General features: G+C 55.8%; 1 protein-coding gene across 1 annotated transcript in view; it reads left to right on the forward strand.

The window, feature by feature from the left end:
• The window catches only part of CAD (carbamoyl-phosphate synthetase 2, aspartate transcarbamylase, and dihydroorotase), a 41590-nt gene that overhangs the window by 14303 nt on the left and 7333 nt on the right, over window positions 1-19954 (forward strand). The window contains exons 13-34 of the mRNA XM_053383924.1: window positions 10-198; window positions 364-488; window positions 839-972; window positions 2197-2309; window positions 2430-2683; window positions 3700-3946; window positions 5255-5353; window positions 6045-6269; window positions 7956-8138; window positions 8842-9060; window positions 10539-10706; window positions 11425-11607; window positions 12213-12317; window positions 13518-13760; window positions 13895-13976; window positions 14578-14744; window positions 15052-15216; window positions 15864-15995; window positions 16468-16669; window positions 16987-17177; window positions 18469-18609; window positions 19263-19337. Of these exons, the coding sequence (XP_053239899.1) occupies window positions 10-198; window positions 364-488; window positions 839-972; window positions 2197-2309; window positions 2430-2683; window positions 3700-3946; window positions 5255-5353; window positions 6045-6269; window positions 7956-8138; window positions 8842-9060; window positions 10539-10706; window positions 11425-11607; window positions 12213-12317; window positions 13518-13760; window positions 13895-13976; window positions 14578-14744; window positions 15052-15216; window positions 15864-15995; window positions 16468-16669; window positions 16987-17177; window positions 18469-18609; window positions 19263-19337 (3642 nt within the window). The remainder of the gene's footprint in view (window positions 1-9; window positions 199-363; window positions 489-838; window positions 973-2196; window positions 2310-2429; window positions 2684-3699; window positions 3947-5254; window positions 5354-6044; window positions 6270-7955; window positions 8139-8841; window positions 9061-10538; window positions 10707-11424; window positions 11608-12212; window positions 12318-13517; window positions 13761-13894; window positions 13977-14577; window positions 14745-15051; window positions 15217-15863; window positions 15996-16467; window positions 16670-16986; window positions 17178-18468; window positions 18610-19262; window positions 19338-19954) is intronic.

Below are 19954 nucleotides of genomic sequence, written 5' to 3' on the forward strand. Positions count from 1 at the left end.
CCGATCCAGGTGTGCAACATGGAGAACCTGGACCCCCTGGGCATCCACACAGGGGAGTCCATTGTGGTGGCCCCCAGCCAGACGCTCAATGACCGCGAGTACAACCTCCTGCGCACCACGGCCATCAAGGTGGTGCGCCACCTGGGCATCGTGGGCGAGTGCAACATCCAGTATGCCCTGAACCCCGAATCTGAGCAGGTGAGACCCGGCGGGTGGGGTGGGTTGGGGTGGCTGCCCTGTGCCTGAGCAGCGCATGCCGGCTTCTGCCCTCTCTGCCCCCCGGCTGAGCCTGCTCAGACCCCCTTGCCCCCTTCAGAGGCTGGGTCTGCTGCCACAACCTTCTCTTTTGCCCCCCACCCGCAGTACTACATCATCGAGGTGAATGCCCGGCTGTCACGGAGCTCAGCGCTGGCCAGCAAGGCCACCGGCTACCCCTTGGCGTACGTGGCTGCCAAGCTGGCATTGGGCATCCCTCTGCCTGTCCTCAGGTATGCTCGCCATGGGCTGGGACATCGCTCTGCCGAATCCTGGCTGGGGCGGGGGCTTGCTCCTCACAGGATCCGGGGGTCCTTCACCGCTTGAGCATCGTGTGGAGCAAAACTGCTTTCCTTGCAAGAAGCTTCCCTTGAAACACAGAAGCGGCCGGGTTGTGTCTTGCTCACGCCTGGGTTTTAGCTGCCCTCGCTTGGCTTTGCCTCCTTGCCCTTGCTTGGCACCAAAGACAGCGCCAGGCGAGGCTCCCTGGGGAGAGCTTTCCACAAACAGGGTCGTGGGTTCGAGTCCTGCCTTGCAGGGGGTTGGTCGTGGTCCCTTCCAACTGTACGCTTCTCTGCCCCAGGAACTCGGTCACCAACTCCACCACCGCCTGCTTTGAGCCCAGCCTGGATTACTGCGTGGTCAAGATCCCACGCTGGGACCTCAGCAAGTTTCTGCGCGTCAGCACCAAGATTGGCAGCTCCATGAAGAGTGTGGGTGAGCGGGGGGGGGGTCCCCCTTGGAGACCCGGCTGGGCTCCCTCGCTTTGCGCCTGCTGCTTCTGAGATGCTAAAGAGGCAGGATTTGGTCCTGGCACTTGCAGGCTTCCTGATTCCGTGGCGCTGCCCCCTCCTGTTCCCTTTCGCGGGTCTAGAACTGTCAGTTAAGAGCATGAGCCCTGGACTAGCACAGACCTGGAGTTCAGCACCAAGCAGCAGAGTCTCTTGTCAGCAAAGTTAACTCTTTATTCAAGGAGACAACTTCCAGCAGGTCTTGCCCCCACAGAGCAGCTTCCAGGACTGAGCCTTGCACCCTCCAAAGGCCCCTCTCTCTGATGTTTCCCCAGCAGACTCAAAACTGCACCTGTGCCCCTCTGGCCTCTGTTCCGCCCTCCTAGTGATCCTGCACGAGACCAGGGGGGAGGGAGACTCCCACGATTGTTCAGCAGCCTCATGACCCCCCTCCTCTGCTTCAGCCTCAAAGTCTGAACTGCTCCCTGTCGCCAACCCTGTTGCCCCTTCCGCATCCCCCCCCTTCTCCATCGGATCTTGCTCACTTCCTTGGTTTAGAGTAGTGTTCCCAAAGCAAGGAAGGATTGGACCCTGATTAATAAAATACACATGAGACTTGACCCAGCAAGACTCTGGGAGGAGTGCGCATTATAATAATTCCTCTCTACCCCTTGGCCCAGGTCGTTTTATTCACAAAAGAACTTTAGTGCTCGTAAGAACCAATCAGATTTCCTCTGAGCATTTCAAAAAACCCCACATGGGGACAAAGTTAAAGTTAAAACTACAAAGAGCTAATTTCCTACTTGAGCATATGCAATTCAGAGGAAATAAAAGAGGAAGCGAAGAGGAATGCTTTTAGGAAACCCTGGAGGTCATAAATAGGAGAGGACGGAAGGATGGCAAGGAAAGAGTATTTACGATTATGATTACGGTATCTTTATTGTCATTGTCCCATGCAGAACAATGAAATAGACACTCTGATTCTGGGATTCAATCAGAAATTATTGTCAAGGACTCGAACCCAGTCAAGGCAATGCTTTCATTGCTGACACAATGGCTTGATGCATACTTTATAATTCCTCATAGTAATCCCATCTGATCACTACAGTTTAGCCCCTGCCTCACCTGCTTTGGGGAACAGGCTCCCTTCCGGATCATTTGATAACTTGCATCTTGCCCACCCCCCTTCTTTCCTGCCCCCCCCCCGCAGGTGAGGTGATGGCGATTGGGCGCAGCTTTGAAGAGGCCTTCCAGAAGGCTCTGCGCATGGTGGATGAGAACTGCGTGGGCTTTGACCACACTGTGAAGCCTGCCTCAGACATGGTAAGGGGGTCCGGGTGGCTGGAGAGGGTGCGGCTGCCCTCCTGGCCAGACTGTGCCTGCCCCCCCAGGCTCAGAGTCCTAACCCTCTCTGCCTGCCCCCTCCCTTTCCCCGACGCGCAGGAGCTGGAGACGCCCACCGACAAGCGCATCTTTGTCCTGGCGGCCGCCCTGCGGGCCGGCTACTCCATTGAGCGCCTCTACGAGCTGACCAAGATTGACCGCTGGTTCCTGCACAAGATGAAGAACATCACGGACCACGCCCTGTGCCTGGAGTCCTACCGCCAGGCCGAGCCGGGCTCCATGCCCACCGCCGTCCTCAAGCTGGCCAAGAAGCTCGGCTTCTCCGACAAGCAGGTGGCCCAAGCTGTGCTCAGGTACCGGGAGGTGTGGCCCCCCAATCCAGCCAGGAGCGGCAGCCCCCTCTTCCCCTGTGGGGAATAGCAAGGGAGGGAGGGAGTCACTGCAGGCCTGACTGCCACTTCTTTCAGCTGTCCCAGGGCAATTGTCATGGAATCATAGAAGGGACCCCCAAGGGTCATCCAGCCCAACCCCTTACAATGCCGGAATCGCAGGGAAAGATGCCGTGGCTCATGGGAGTTGTCGTTCAAGCCACCTGGGGGGCGCCAGGTTGGCCATGGCAGAGCTAGGCCAAGAGATTGGTTTTTTAGGGTTGGGAGGGACCCCCAAGGGCCATCTAGTCCAGCCCCCTGCAATGTAGGAATGGCAGCTCAAGAATCCCTGACAAATGACAGTCCCACTTCTGTTCAAAAACCTCCAGGGAAGGAGAGTCTGCCCCCTTCCGACGCCATCTGTTCCACTGCCAGAAGAGTTCTTCCTGATGTTGAGTCGGAATCTCCTTTCTTGTCACTCGAAGCCATGGGTTCGAGTCCTCCCCTCCGGAGCAGGAGAAAACAAGCTTGCTCCCTCTTCCATGGGGCCGCCCCTGAGGTATGAGAGGAGGAGACACGAGAGCCATCTGGCAATATCGGAAGGGCTGCTTCATGGAAGAAGGAGCAAGCTTGTTTTCTCCTGCTCCGGAGGGGAGGACTCGAACCCATGGCTTTGAGTGACAAGAAAGGAGACTCTGACTCAGCAGATGGAAAAACTTGATGAAGGTGAGCTGTTTGACAGCAGAACGGATGCCCTCAGGAGGTTGTGGACTGTCAGGGATGCTTGAGCCGAGATTCCTGCCTTGCAGGGGGATGGACTAGGAGTCCCCTCCAACTATGATACTATAGATCCCAGGCGCCACTGCTGGCAGCATCTCCAGGCAAGGCGAGGGAAGACCCCTTTCCAAAATCCTGGCCGGCCGCTGCTGCCAGTCAGTGCAGGCGGACCTTGAGCAGAAGCCGCTGGCTCAGTCATTACAAGGGAACTTTTCCTCTCCCAGCACGGAGCTGGCCGTCCGCAAGATGCGCCACGACCTGAAGATTCTGCCGGTGGTCAAGCAGATTGATACGGTGGCGGCCGAGTGGCCGGCCCAGACCAACTACCTCTACCTGAGTTACAACGGGACAGAGCACGACCTGGCCTTCCGCGAGCCCCACGTCATGGTCATCGGCTCCGGCGTCTACCGCATCGGCAGCAGCGTGGAGTTCGACTGGTGCGCAGTGGGCTGCATCCAGGAGCTGCGCAAGGTGAGCCTCTTCCCCACATCTCCCTCGGCTGCACGGGGTTCGGTGATGCTCCTGCCCCATCTGGCCTTTGTATTTCATAGAATTGTGGGGTTGAAAGGGACCCCCAAGGGACATCTAGTCCAACCCCCTGCAATGCAGGAACCACAGCTAAAGCATCCATGGCAGAGGGCCATCTAGCCTCTGCTTAAAAACCTCCAGGGAAGGCGATACCCCAGGGAGACCATGTTGCGTTCCCAAAGCAAGGAAGGATTGGACTCTGATTAATAAAATACACAAGGCTTGACCAGCAAGACTCTGGGAGGGGTGCCAATAATAATTCCTGTCCACCCTCCGGCCCAGGTCGTTTTATTCACAAAAGAACTTTTTACACAGTGTTCGTAAGAACCAATCAGATTTCCTCTGAGCATTTAAAAAAAAAACCCACATGGGGACAAAGTTAAAGTTAAAACTACAAAGAGCTAATCTGAGCAACGCCATGCTTTCATCGCTGACACAGTGGCGTGCTCCATATTTCATAATTCCTCATAGCAGTCCCACCTGACCCCCACACTCTGGATATTTGCACCCCTACAAGACCGTTCCACAGTCAAGCAACTCTTGCCATCAGAAAGTTCTTCCTGATGTTTAGTCGGAATCCCCTTTTGTGTAACTCGAAGCCTTTGGAGTGGCAGAAAACAAGCTGGCTCCCTCTCCTATTCGACCAGCCCTTCAGATAATACAAAATAAAACAGAATAAAACCATGCATCTATTATAAAACATCAACACTGGGGCTGAACTCTGAGCGGCATCCATATCAGATATGTTTCCACCTAAATTTCTCCTAAATGCAGCCGATGTAGAGGATTCTTGTATCTCAATCTGGAGGGTGTTCCGTAAATGGGGAGCCACCACTGAGAAGGCCCTGTCCTGTCCCTTGTCCCCATTGTGAGCATCACACTGGCTTTCTCTGGGCTTAAGGCTGTGGGTGGCACTGGCGCTGAGGAGGGCCTTCTGTCCGGCTCCCAGGCCATCGATGGTTTGGGGCCGTGTTTCTCATCTGGAGCCCCAGCTGTCGATGGACTACAACTCCCATCACCCTGAACTAGCCAGCAGCACCAGTGGTCAGGGACGATGGGAATTGTAGCCCCAACAACAGCTAGGGACCCAGGTTTGAGAAGTACTCCCTTCAGGTGTCCTTCAGGTGCTTGAGGCAGCAAGCTCCCAGCCCTTGGGGGGGTGGCAGGACAGGGGGCCGGACCCACAGCTTTATTCAGGCTGAGTTTTGGGAGAATGAGCTCAACGCCGCGCCTTCCTTCTCTCCTCCGCAGATGGGATACAAAACCATCATGGTCAACTACAACCCGGAGACTGTCAGCACCGACTACGACATGTGTGACCGGCTCTACTTTGACGAGATGTCCTTTGAGGTGGGTCCCGTCCATGGGTGGTTGTGCTAGGGGATCGGGGCCTCTAACAAGTCCCATCTGTCTTGTAGGGCTTCTCCTTATTTATTTTACGCTACTCCTCGGCTGTCCTTTATTTACTTATTTCACGAAATCTATATGCCAGGAAGGGGACCTCAAAGCAGTTGACAAAAAAAGGAAAGATAGAACAATAAAATTATCACTGAGTTGCAGCCATAATTCAAGGCATACAGAAAATTGCAGCCACAATAGACTGAAACAAGTGGAAACTCACATCCACTCTCCCAGCAGGCTTGTTTAAGCGAGAATGTTTTTTTAGCAGGTTCCGAAAAGTGCAGTGATCTCAATAGGCAGGAAGTTCCAAAGGTTCTGTGCTGCTACCCTAAAACATTTGAGTTGTTACTGATGTGGTGCAGCAAGGCCTCGCATGGGAGTGTGCTATTAAACCTGCAAAACAATGGAATAAAACCTCATAATGATTCTCCCCAAAATGATTTCTGGTGGTGGCCGGTGTGAAGGACCCCAAGTGGGTGAAAGGGCCTCTTCTCTGCTGCTGGAACCGCAGTTGGGCTTTGCGGGGGGGGGGGTCTCCTTGGTGGAGGAGGGGAAACCCCGAGCTGCTGTGCCTGGCGGGCCTGATCCTGCCCCCTTGGGATCCTCACCAGGCCTCTCCTCCCCTCCGCCCCCCAACCAGGTGGTGATGGACATCTACGAGCTGGAGAACCCTGAGGGGGTCATCCTGTCCATGGGCGGCCAGCTGCCCAACAACATTGCCATGGCGCTGCACCGGCAGCAGTGCCGCATCCTGGGGACGTCCCCGGAGGCCATCGACTCGGCTGAGAACCGCTTCAAGTTCTCCCGCCTGCTGGACACCATCAGCATCAGCCAGCCCCTCTGGAAGGAGCTCTCCGACACCGAGGTGAGCGGGGAGGGTGGCTGGGGGCAGCGGCCAGGCTGGCTGGGCCCCTCACTTGGCAACGCTGGCCAGGGGGCGGGCGGACCTCTCTCTTGTCTCCAGGCAACCAAGAGGGGTGGGGGAGAGGGTTCGAATCCTGCTTGCGGGCTCCCCGGGTTGGGCATCCAGGTGGCCACTGTGAGAAGGGGGTGGGTTGCCAGTTTTCCAGGCCCAACTCAGTTGGAAAGGGAGCCCAAGGAGTCATTGCATTTTAACCTGTATTTTAAATTGGTTTTCTTCCCCCTATTATGTTATTTTAGGGATGCGGGTGGCGCTGTGGGTTAAACCACAGAGCCTAGGGCTGCCGATCAGAAGTTCGGCAGTTCGAATCCCCGCGACGGGATGAGCTCCCATTGCTCAGTCCCAGCTCCTGCCAACCTAGCAGTTTGAAAGCACGTCAAAGTGCAAGTAGATAAATAGGTACCGCTCTGGCGGGAAGGTAAATGGCGTTTCCGTGCGCTGCTTAGTCCTGCTGGCCACATGACCTGGAAGCTGTACGCCAGCTCCCTTGGCCTATAGAGCGAGATGAGCACGCAACCCCAGAGTCGGCCACGACTGGACCTAACGGTCAGGGGTCCCTTTACCTTTTTTATTATGGTTTTACTGTAATTTTACTGGTGTTAGCTGCCCTGAGCCTGGCTCTGGCCGGGGACGGCAGGGTATAAATAAAATAAATTATTATTATTATTATTATTATTATTATTATTATTATTATTTAGTCCAAACCCATGCAATGCAGGAAGAATAGTAAGGGGATCACGGCCCTAAATGGCCCCAAATCCCTTGAAGGCTGCCTCCTTCCCAGCAGACACCCGTAGGTGCAGAGGAGACCCTCCTGGTAGATCCTCCGCCCTCTGGGGGGGCCCAGGGAGAGACTGCCTTCTCTGTGGGTCTCCCTCCTTTTTGCCCCCCTGACCTGTGCCTTTTAGGACCCACATGGTCATGGCTGTTTTAAATTCATGATGCTATTCTCGCGGCCACTGCCCTGATCCAGCCCGTCTCTTCTGATCTTCTTATTATTTACTGAGTTTATATACCGCCCTGTGCCCAGAGGTCATAGAAAAAAGTCACAACATACATAATCAAAATAAAAACGACCCCCACAGAAAAGGGTCACATTTTAAAAGGGCGTAGGATGCCAATCAGACCACCCAAAGGCCTGGTTAAAAAGGAACGTTTTTGCCTGGTGCCTGAAGGTGTGTAATGAAGGCACCAGGCAAACTTCCCTGGGGAGAGCATCCCACAGACAGGGGCCACTGCAGAGAAGGCCCCGTTCCTGTGCTGCCACCCTCTGGACCTCTCAAGGAGGAGGGACATGAAGAAGGGCCTCAGAAGATGATCTCAGGGTCCGGGGAGGTTCATATGGAGAGAGGCGGTCCTTGAGGAATTGTGGTCCTGAGCCATTTAAGGCTTTACAGGTCAAGACCAGCACTTTGAATTGGGTCTGGAAATTGATGCAAGACGCTCCCCCTTGGAGCTGTGGGTCCTTCGCTGCCCTTGTTCAGGACAGAGTCCAGAATGGATGGACCCCGGGGTCCCAGGCCAGAGGGAGCCCCTGGATCTTTTCTCCCTGGAAACCCAAGTGGCCCCTCTGACCGCCAGGGGTCGGCCCTGGACGCCTGCTGACTGTTTCCTCCCCCCCCCCTGCAGTCGGCCAAGCAGTTCTGCTGCAAGGTGGGCTACCCCTGCGTGGTGCGGCCCTCCTACGTCCTCAGCGGGGCGGCCATGAACGTGGCCTACTCGGACAGCGACCTGGAGAGGTTCCTCTGCAACGCCGTGGCCGTCTCCAAGGAGCAGCCGGTCGTCATCTCCAAGTTCATCCAGGAGGCCAAGGTGCGGGGGCAGAGGGAAAGGGGGGTTGGACTGTGGAACTCCCTGCCACCGGACCGGGCAAGGGTGGCCAGCGACTTCAAAAGAGGATCAGACCAATTCAGTCAGGAGAAGAGAGGCCCCTCGATGGCTCTGATCCTCTTCCAAAGTCCAAAGTAAATGGTTCTGAATTCCACTCACTGGAAGCCACAGGAGGGGAGAGGAGACTCTGGTGCTCGGATCCTGCTAGTGGGTTTTCCATAATGGCCGTCTGTCTGGTCAGATGCTGTGGGAACAGGATCCTGGACTGGATGGGCCAATGGTCTGATCCGGCAGACAGCCTTCCTAACGCAAAAACAGATGCTATTCTCCCCTTCCTAGAGATGGGTGAAATTGTGGGGTGGGGGGCTGGGTTTTTCCAATTTTTCCCCACACACCCCGGTCTTCCCATCTCTACCCCTTCCAGATTCAGAGCTGGGGGGATAAAGGGTGTGGTTTTTGTGATCTGGGGGTGAGCCCTCCAAGTGGCGCAGGGGATGTTCATGTGCCTTTCACTGCCGCAAAGGTGGCTGCTGGCGTGAGAGGAGCAGGGGCAGGAGTTGTGCTTTTGAGTGCCCGGTGAAGCTCAGAGGCGCCCCCCCCCCGGAGAGCATGAATGGGGGGGTGTCTGTTGGGGGTTTGGTGAACACACACTTCACTGGGCTCTCGCTCTCCCCCCTTGCCACAGGAGATTGACGTGGACGCCGTGGCCTGCGATGGGCAGGTGGTGGCCATTGCCATCTCTGAACACGTGGAGAACGCCGGGGTGCATTCGGGGGACGCCACCCTGGTGACACCCCCGCAGGACATCACGCCCAAGACGCTGGAGCGCATCAAGGCCATTGTTCATGCCATCGGGCAGGAGCTCCAGGTCACGGGGCCCTTCAACCTGCAGCTCATTGCCAAGGTGAAGGGGGCGGGGCAGCCGGGGGGCGCGGTGACAGACCCCTTTGTCCGCCATTGGGTGCCCCCCTATCAGGCTGTGGGGGTCTCTACCAGTTTGCTTTGGCAAGTTTTCTATTGCAATATGATCACATCTGATGCGCATGTAACTTGCGCCGTTTCAACCAGACATGGTTGGAGGCAGGGTGGTTATTTATAATATTTCCAATCAAATATCCTTCATTAGGCATAGCAAACCACACACTATCAAACAGACGCCGTATACAAACTGTGCAAAATACAAGGTTTGTCCCAGTCAGATCTTTAACTCCAGTGGAAATCAATTTGCCTAAATAATACAATACAACACTACTACATCACCGATCAATTAAGAACCACTAAATCTCTTTATAATGGCCCAGTCTTTCTACATGGACAGCCACTATTAAAGTAATTTGATCATTCCTGTCCGAAAGCAGGTCCTGGCATAGAATTGAGCCTATTGAGTTGTAAGGCCTCTAATAATTGTCTTCTGGCATAAATGCCAAAATCACAAGACATGAAAATATGCACCAAAGTATCAGGTTCTTGTTTACTACATTTGCAGAGACACTCTGATTCTGGGAGAGCTAAATACCTTCCTCTCACTATCACTGAGAGAAACATATTAAATCTGGCTAATATAAACAGCCTGCACAGTTCATGATTCTTCAGATTTGTCATGTATTCCTTTTGAAAATCTCTATACAAAGGGAGATTTAAATAGAGAGGAGAGGAAGTGCTGTGCTTTGCAACCTTGAGAGTGGATACTTTTTTCTGTAAGACTGCCTGATAATTTCCCAAGCATCTTTGGGGTCCGAATTTTCAAAGTCAGTTAGATTAAGCCTTATCAAGTTCAATTTTCTCCTACAATCAATGATAACTTGTAAATTACATTATCACTTAAGAGGTCGTAAAGGAGAGAATTAGGAGACAGGCCTCTATAATGCAGGAAGACCCAATATTTCAAGGTTCTCAGCCATACTCTTACTGATAAAGGAAGTATTCCCAACTCACAACATATTATAATATTTATTTTCTGCATTCATGTATTTAGTTGCGCTACAGTTCTATGAAGGCAGAAAGAGCTTTCACGCTTGGGGGCAGCGTGCAGGCTCTGACATGCTTGCGCCAGCTTCCCGGAGCCAGTGCGCTGAGCATGCGATGAACCTCATTCTTTTTGTGCTGGGCTTAGCGTGCAAATTCCCTGGACGGCAAGTTCCGCTTGGCACAGGATCTCTGCGAGAAGGGAGGATTCTCACAGGGCTTGGCCACACAGGATTTCCGTGTATATGCAGACCCCCGGCGTGCGATTGTACAGTAACATTTCAGCCCCTGTTGTTGTTTGGCGTTGAACGTGGCTTGGGCTTGGCGCATCCCTGTGCGCTTGGGGCTGTGGGCTGGGGCCGCGTGGCCCCCCTTTGAACCCCTGGCCAACCTGCCTCTCCTCCTCCTCCTCCGCAGCACGACCAGCTGAAGGTGATTGAGTGCAACGTGAGGGTCTCGCGCTCCTTCCCCTTCGTCTCCAAGACCCTGGGCGTCGACCTGGTGGCTTTGGCCACGCAGGTGATCATGGGCGAAGAGGTGGAGCCGGTGGGTCTGATGGCGGGCACAGGCATCGTGGGAGTCAAGGTGAGTGGCTGGGGGGGCTCCTCGGGGGGGGGGGTGCTGAGGCAGCTGGATCTCCCCCGAGTTCTCCGAGGGGCCTCTTGTTTTGGGCCCATAAATAATAATAAATAAATTTATTATTTTGTATTTTTTTAAAAAAAATTTATTAGGAATTCATCCTCATTTCCCCCCCTCCCCATTTTCCCCCTCCCGCCAAAAAAGAAACCCCCCCCAACCCCCCGACTTCCCTCAGCTCCTCTCTCTGGTTTTTCAGCACATTGCAGAATTGTACAGATCCTTAATTTATCTATCTAAATGTTATCAATAAAAAGTTTGTGTATGTTTATTCAAAACCTGCCAAGGAGTCCAGTTCATTTTGTTGTTTCTTTAAATACTTTGTGAAGGGTTCCCATTCATCTTTAAAGTCGCAGTTATCCTTGTCATGTGTCAGTTTTGCCAATTCTGCGTAGTCCATCAGTTTCTCTTGCCACAGTTCTTTAGTCAGGATTTCTTCATTCTTCCATCCTTGTGCTATTAAGGCTCTTGCCGCCGCCGTTGCACACATGAAGATATTTCTCAGTTTCCTTGGCCAGTCTTTTCCTACAATCCCTTAGGAAAATGCTTCAGGTTGATAAATAAATTTTTATTTATACCCTGCCTTTCCCAGTTGAGGAAACTGGGCTCAGGGCGGCTAGCAACCCATTTAAAACACTTAAATCCCCATGCCCCTCTCTGCCCGCAGGTGCCCCAGTTCTCCTTCTCGCGTCTGGCAGGGGCCGATGTGGTCCTTGGGGTGGAGATGACCAGCACCGGGGAGGTGGCCTGCTTTGGGGAGAACCGCTGCGAGGCCTACCTGAAGGCCATGCTCAGCACCGGGTTCAAGATCCCCCGCAAGAACATCCTGCTCACCATTGGAAGCTACAAGGTGGGAACGGGGGGGGCAGCCTTGGGGCGGGGGAGGGCCTGAGGGGGGGCCCAGCAGCGCCCCACACACCCCCATAGTGGAAGAGAGGAGGGAGTCCTGTGCGGAGGGGAGGAGACTGGGCTGCTGTGTGTGTTTCTGGAGTCCTGGCAGACGCAGCAGATTTGGACAAAGGCTCCTGACTCAAATTAGCAGTCAAGAAATAAGAGGAGGGAGCGTCTTGTAGGCCAGCAACTGCTGAAGAAACACAAAGCAGAGAGTTGGAATAAAGGGTCAGTTTTCAAGGATCGGAAACGAGACCTGAGCTTTTTTAACTTGATCTGGAGTTTGGGGTAATCAGTGAAGTGGCCCAGTTTGCTGAGGGTGTGAAACTGTTCAGGGCTGTTAAATAAAGAGCTTGAAGAGGAGCTGGGTGTCTAGATGGGCCCCCTGGGTTCTTGGGTTCCTCTGTCCTTGGATGCCAGCCTGTGGAAGCGGGCGCATGGCACAAGGTGGCGGGAGAAGGCCGGGTGGTGGCAGCACCCACCCAGGACCGTGAAGACCCTCACCCCAGGAGGGAGGCAGCGAGGGGGCACTGCCACGTGGCCTGACCTTGGCATCTCTTCCAGAACAAGAGTGAGCTGCTGTCCACCGTGCGAACTCTGGAGGGCCTGGGATACAACCTCTATGCCAGCCTGGGCACGGCCGACTTCTACACGGAGCATGGCATCAAGGTGGGCTGGGCAGGGAGCTGCAGCGCTTAACATCCCTGTCAGTTTGGGTGATGGCTGAGCCTTGCGGGGGGGGGTTGGGGGGAGGGATGGAAAGGGTCCCTGCAGGGGGGGGGCAAGGGATCGTTTCTCATCCACTTCCAAGGCCCTGTGGGGTTGGGGGAGATGTTACTCCGTTCAACAACCGGAGCGTCATTTGGCCCCCTCCCTTACCAAGTGCAGTAGGCACCCCCCCTTCTTATCCCCTGGGGGGTCACTGTGAAGACTTCTAGGGCCAGTTCCCTCTGTACCAGGACGCAGGTGGCGCTGTGGGTTAAACCACAGAGCCTAGGACTTGTCAATCAGAAGGTCATCGGTTTGAATCCCCGCGACGGGGTGAGCTCCCGTTGCTCGGTCCCTGCTCCTGCCAGCCTAGCAGTTCGAAAACACCTCAAAGTGCAAGTAGAGAAATAGGTACCGCTCCGGCGGGAAGGTAAACAGCGTTTCCGTGCGCTGCTCTGGTTCGCCAGAAGCGGCTTAGTCCTGCTGGCCACATGACCCAGAAGCTGGACGCCGGCTCCCTCGGCCAGTAAAGCGAGATGAGCGCCGCAACCCCAGAGTCGGTCACGACTGGACCTAACGGTCAGGGGTCCCTTTACCTTTACCCTCTGTACCAGCCCTGGAGGGACTGGAAGTTTGGCATATAATAATAATGATGGTGTTGATGGTGATAATAATAATACTTTATTTATACCCTCCCCATCTGGCTGGGTTTCCCCAGCCACTTCTGGGTGCCTCCCAACTGAATATTAAAAACATGCTACAGCATTATAACTCCCCCCACCCCCCTAGCTGACATTTTTAGAAATGCCTCCCTCCCTCCCTCCCTCCCTCCAAATCCTAGAATTGTAGTGTTGGAAGGGACCCCAAGGAATCTCAATCTAAGTTTGTGCCTTACTGCATGTGGGGCTCGGGAGAACCTTCCTATGGGGAGGAGGCAAGGCATGGGGTGCCCTCAATCCTAAAGCTGTGCAGTTGGAAGGGGACTACAAAGGTCCTCTAGTCCAACCCCCTGCAATGCAGGAATCTGGTGGCTCCCTGATCCCTAGCCTCCCAAGGCCCTTCCCAGGCCAGCCCTTGGCCCCGGGGGCAGAACGGGCCCTCCATCCTTGCTGGGCGTGGCTGACCTGGGGACGGGGGTCTCCCCCTTGTCTCCCGCGGCAGGTGATGGCTGTAGACTGGCACTTTGAGGAGGCTGACGGGGGCGAGGTGGCTGGCAAGGAGCGCAGCATCCTGGACTACCTGGCGGAGAACCACTTTGACCTGGTCATCAACCTCTCCATGCGCAACTCAGGCGGCCGCCGACTCTCCTCCTTCGTCACCAAGGGCTACCGCACCCGGCGCCTGGCCATCGACTACTCCGTGCCCCTCATCATCGACATCAAGTGCACCAAGCTCTTCGTCGAGGTGCGGGGGCATTTGGGGGGGTTGCCAGCTCTGGGGGTGGGAGACCCCAATTCAATGTTCTGAATGGGGAGGATGGGAGGCAAGCATTGGGGCTATTCCAGGGCAGCTGTGACCCCCTCCTCTGCTCCCCGCAGGCCCTTGGACAGATTGGGGGGGCTCCTCCGCTGAAGATGCACGTGGACTGCATGACCTCGCAGAAGCTCATCCGCTTGCCAGGTGGGAGCTGGGATATGGGGGTGCCAGGGGGAGGGGGGCACCAGGCAGGCAGAAGAGCATCTCCCCTGAGCCCATCCTGGCCCTCTCTTGGTCCTCACTTGCCAGCGCTGAGGTCCTGCCTCCATCCGTGGGGTCAGAGGGCAGACCTGGCTTGAGTTCTGTCCGTGGGGATGGAGTGAAGCATCAGTCCTTTGGACCCACATGGCTTGTGGGCCCCAGACACTAAATCCTGCCACTCTGAACAGACCATGGCTGGCCGACCCTGCTTCGGTTTCCCAGGCGGTGTGCTCCATCGCCTGCGCACTTGACATTTTTCGGTTTATACTGGGCGTTATGGAACCTCCAGCTCCAAAGGCAGTCCGTCTGGACTGCAAGTTCTTAGGGGGGTTTGGCCACTGTGAAAAGAGGGTGCTGGACCAGACGCAACTCAGGCTGCCGTCCTGAGCGCCTTGCCTGGCAGCAAGTCCGTTCTGCGTGCGACGGGGCGATGAGTGCTCGGAGGAGCCTGGTGCTGGGTGCCCCCTTGGGCAGAGGCTGAGCTGGACCTGTTGGGCACCTGCCTGACTCCTCCGCTGACCTTGGCCCCCTTCTCCCCCTCCAGGGCTCATTGATGTCCATGTGCACCTTCGGGAGCCAGGGGCCACCCACAAGGAGGACTTCGCATCCGGCACAGCAGCTGCCCTGGCTGGGGGCATCACCATGGTGTGTGCCATGCCCAACACCTCCCCAGCGATCATTGACGCCGCTTCCTTTGCCCTGGCGCAGAAGGTAAAGAGGCTCCTGCCTGGCGGGTCCTGCCTTGCAGGGGGTTGGACTAAATGACCCTCCGGACCTCTTGCAGCTCACAATTCTGTGACTGCGGAGAAGGGAGGTGGGCGACGGATCCTGATTTTGGGTTTCCCATAATGGGCATCTGGCTGGCCTCTCTGAGACTAGATGGGCTCCCTTTGCCCCAGCAGGGCTCTTCCTTGGTGGGGGTCACCGTCTGTACCTCCTGGTTTGGGGGTGGCGAAAGGTGTGCCAGCCACGTTGTGAAACTGGGTTTGCCTCTCTGCCCTCTCCCCCCATCCCGCAGCTGGCGGAGACCGGGGCCCGCTGCGATTATGCGCTCTACGTGGGCGCCTCCTCGGACAACGCCGGCTCCCTGGGGCCTCTGGCCGGAGCAGCCGCTGGCCTGAAGATGTACTTGAACGACACCTTTTCGGACCTCAAGATGGACAACGTCTCCCTGTGGATGGAGGTGGGTTGGGCATGCGAGACACACCTTCTCTGGCCGTGGGGTCCAGGAATCCTGTCTTAACTGGGGGAGGCCCTTGGCCAACACCCCAGAGCACAAAATCGCCTTGCTCCGCTGCTTCATTTTGGGGGACCTGGCACAGCTACAGGTGCCCTCTAACGCCCGTTCAACCTTTGTAAGAATTCAGCATTTTAGGGCAGCCGCAATTAGACTTTGGAACTCCCTGCCTATTGATATCAGGAATCACAGGGCTCTTTTGTTGAGACAAGCCAAAATGCTTAGGATGTCTGTGTGAATCTCTTTCATCACTTGTACGCCATTTCACCATTGATACGATAATCTTTGTCATTGTCCCATACAGAACAATGAAATTGAAAAAATCTACACCAGACATTCAAAAACCAACAAGCCTGCTATCCCAACAATCCCAGTCTGGTTAGCCCCTAAAAACTCTGAGACCCCATAATTGAATACAATATACTCACATAGAGACTACCTTACACTGCGTTTAGAATCAGAATTGCATCAAGCAGCATATGAATATTGGGGAGGTGGTCGACCCGCCCCCTTGTACCCGGGGGGTCTCCTTTCCTCGCCCCTTTGCGCTCAGGGGGTCTCCCTCACTCGCTCCTCTCTCTCTTCCCTGGCAGCACTTTGAAAAGTGGCCCAAACACCTTCCCATCGTGGCTCACGCAGAGAAGCAGACGGTGGCTGCCATCCTGATGGTGGCCCAGCTGTACCAGCGCCCCGTCCACATCTGCCACGTGGCGCGGAAGGAGGAGGTGAGCGGGTCAGAAGGGGTGGGGTGTGGCAGCCCAGGGGGTCCTTGGCTGGGAAGTCTTCTCCTGCAGAAGAGGCAGGGCAGGAAGGGGGCAAGGCAAGAAGCCAGGCTGGCAAAGACTGTCCAGCCTTGGGTGGCTTGAAAAGAGGCTGTCTAGAGTCCTAGGTTGCTAGGACTCAGGATGAGGCCGGACGAGGGGGGCTGCTGGCCTGATCCAGCAGGCCCCTGGGCACGCGGAGGGGTGAGAGGCTGTGGGCTGGGCTGGCACTGGGGCAGTTTTGAGCAACAGCTAAAAGGGGGCGGCGGGGGGAGAATCCACACAGGGAGGGGGCGCTGGAAGGGGAGAAGGGGGGCAGAGGCAGGTCTCACCTTTCCTGCAACGAATAGTCAGGAAGCTGGTTGGGGAGGGAAGGTCATCGTGATGCAGATCTGAAGGGCTAAGGGTTGTGTGACACCCCCGCCTCCCCCCGCAGATCCTGATCATCAAGGCCGCAAAGCAGAAGGGCATTGAGGTGACCTGCGAGGTGGCCCCCCACCACCTCTTCCTGTGCCAGGAGGACCTGGGGCGCATCGGGGAGGGCCGGGGGCAGGTGCGGCCCATGCTGGGCACCCGCGAGGACATGGAGGCCCTGTGGGAAAACATGGACACCATCGACTGCTTTGCCACGGACCACGGTAAGGGGGGGCGTGGGGGGAAGATCCGCCTGCCACGCTCAGTCAGAGCCCCGTAGCTAATAGAGAGGCAGTGTGGTTGAGTGGTTAGAGTCTTGGCCTAGGACCTCAGAGAGACCAGGGGTCAAATCCTCACTCAGCCATGAAACTCGCAGGGTTCTCTCTCAGCGTAGCCCACCTCACAGGGTTGTTGTGGAGGATTAAATGAGGAGAGGGAGGGAGAACCGCCCCACCACATTGACCTCCTTGGGGTAGATAAATGGGGGGAAGGGGTGCTGTGTGGGGCCCAGGTCTCTGCCACGCGTCTCTCTCGCACTCAGCTCCCCACACGCTGGAAGAGAAGCTGGGCAAGGAGCCCCCGCCCGGCTTCCCGGGCCTGGAGACCATGCTGCCCCTGCTGCTGACCGCTGTCTCCGAGGGACGGCTCAGCGTGGAAGACCTGGTCCAGCGTCTCTACGAGAACCCCCGGCGCATCTTCGGGCTCCCCCTGCAAGAAGACACCTACATCGAGGTGAGGCGGGGTGGGGGGAGCCCTCCTGGGGGGGTCCCTCTGTAGGGCTGGGGGAGGACAGGCAAGGGGGCCTCCCGTCCAGGAAAGCCCCTTCTCCAGCCACGATGCTCTCTCTGCCGGTCAAGGCCGCCTGCCTGGCAGGACCAGGCCAATGCCCAGCAGCTGCCTCTCCTCACAGGGGCCAAATACCTCTAAGAACGTGGAACCCAGATAGACTGCCTCTGGACCTGGAGGTTCCATAAGGAGAGCCGTCTGGATCAGGCCTAAGGCAGCCCAGTATTCCAGGCATACATTTTTTAATAATAATAATAATAATAATAATAATAATAATAATAATAATAATAAAAAATTATTTATACCCCGCCCTCCCCAGCCGAAGCCGTGCTCAGAGCGGCTAACAACAGTAAAAGTAACACAGTTTACATAAAATCACAATCAATTAATTGAAATGCATTCTAAAATCAATTTATTCTAAAATCAATTCAGAGTTAAATTACTGGCAACCATTGGGGGCTAGAGTTCTGTGAGGATTACAGAAGGAGAGAGGGAGTCAGGCTGTGTCCTGGCCAAAGGCCTGGTGGAGCAGCTCTGTCTTGCAGGCCCTGCAGAAAGATGTCAGGTCCCGCAGGGCCCTAGTCTCTTGTGACAGAGCGTTCCACCAAGTCGGGGCCAGTACTGAAAAGGCCCTGGCTCTGGTTGAGGCCAGTGTAACCTCCCTGTGGATGTTTTTATTTGAACACCATAAGGACCTCCGTGGACCAGGTGCCCCCAGTGGCCGGGCAGAGCTAGCGACAGCCCCCTCCTCCCCATGAATTTGTCCAAGCCCCCTAGGCTGGTGGCCATTGCTGGGTCTCCTTTTGCAGGGAGTTCCACTGTTTATGTTCTGAGAGGAAGCTGCTGCTGTTGCCCCCAAGCCCTGCTTGCTTCCTGCAGGCACCTGGGGGCCAGAAGAGGCTGCTGAAGGGCCGGGGCTCAAGGGCAGGGTGTCTGCCTTGCATGCAGAAGGTCCCATGTTCCATCCCCGCTGGCAGCATCTCCCGGGGGGCTGGGAAAGACCCTTTGTCTGAAACCATGGAGATCCCCTGCTGCCAATCACTGCAGGCAGCGCAGAGGAACCCCGTGGTTTGACTGTCTGAAGCAGCTTCCTGTGGAGGTTCCTGTGGACCAGGTGGGCCTGATCCACCAACTGCAGGGCTTCTGATCCTCCAGGAACGACACCCCCCCTTGGCATGGGACCCCCAGGGCCTGGGGGGCTGAGGCTCTGTGGGGCTGATCCATTTCCTGCCGGCAGGTGGACCTGGAGCAGGAGTGGCTGGTGCCTCCCAACACGGCCTTCAGCAAGGCCCGCTGGACGCCCTTCGAGGGGATGCGGGTGAAGGGGACCGTGCGCCGGGTCATCCTCCGCGGGGAAGTGGCCTACATCGATGGGCAGGTAAGCGGGGCAGGGAGGGCGGAGAGGGAAGGGGCTAAGTGGGGCGTGTGGGCCATAGAACCCTAGAATGGCAGGGGTGGATAGGGCCCCCTGGGGGCACCCAGGACAGAGGGCCCTCCAAACTCTGCTTAGAAACCTCCAAGGAAGGAGAGACCACAACCTCCGAGGCTGTCAAACAGCTCTTGCTATCAGAAAATTATCCCTTATTATTAATTACATTTATATACTACCTTTATTTTCCTTCCCATTTTATCCTCCTAACCACCCTGTAGGTCAGGCCAAGAGATGGTGAGTGACTCTCAAGGTGACCCAGGGAGCTTCGTGGCTGAGTGGGGGATTCGAACCCTCCTCTCCCAGGTCACAGTCCAACACTCTAACCATTAGGCTGCACTGGCTTCCATGAGCCCAAACCAGCTCTACCCATTAACTAGATGTCATGCCAAGCTTGCAATTGGGAAAATGTCTCAATGGCAGCTTTTCAGAAAAGGAGGGGCAGTCGGCTGGGGTTTAACCCTTTCCTTCCCTGCTGCTGTCCTGGCAAAAATAATCCCTGTGCCTTCTGCTCATCCTGGGATCCTGATGTTTAGGATCGGCCGCTTCCCTTGGGCTGAAGGGTTTCTGGGGCTCTGAGCGCCTCCTGTCTCTCCTTCCAGGTCCTTGTAGCTCCTGGCTATGGACAGGATGTGCGGAAATGGCCGAGTGCGGTGCCAGCCAAAGAGACCCTGAAGGTAGGCACTGGGCCCAGAATGCCCCCCCCAGGGGGCGGGAAGGGTGAGGGAACCCACCTGCAAGACTGCCCACACCACTTCCTCCACCCCTTTCTGTGGGGCTGGGAGGGTCTCTTCTGCCCCCAAGAGGAATGAAGGAGAGGTGGCTTAGTCCGTGAAAGGGAAACGGCAGGGTGTTTGGGTGCTGCTTCCGGACAGCCAAGTAGGAGATCCCTCAGGAAACACACGCAAGAGCAAAAGGAGGACTGAGAGAGGGAGAGGGAGTGTGGCATTTATTTAATTCACATAATTTACGGTGGCGCTGTGGTCTAAACCACTGAGCCTCTTGGGCTTGCCGATCAAAAGGTCGGTGGTTCGAATCCCCGTGATGGGGTGAGCTCCCGTTGCCCGGTCCCTGCTCCTGCCAACCTAGCAGTTCGAAAGCACCTCAAAGTGCAAGTAGATAAATAGGTACAGCTCCGGCGGGAAGGGAAATGGCGTTTCCGTGCGCTGCTCTGGTTTGTGGCGAGATGAGCGCCACAACCCCAGAGTCGGCCACGACTGAACCTAATGGTCAGGGGTCTCTTTACCTTTACCTTAAGAAAATCAAGAGCACTTTAAGAAATACAGAAGTTAAA

Source organism: Podarcis raffonei, chromosome 3 (genome assembly GCF_027172205.1).
Source record: "Podarcis raffonei isolate rPodRaf1 chromosome 3, rPodRaf1.pri, whole genome shotgun sequence".
NCBI classification, from domain to species: domain Eukaryota; kingdom Metazoa; phylum Chordata; class Lepidosauria; order Squamata; family Lacertidae; genus Podarcis; species Podarcis raffonei.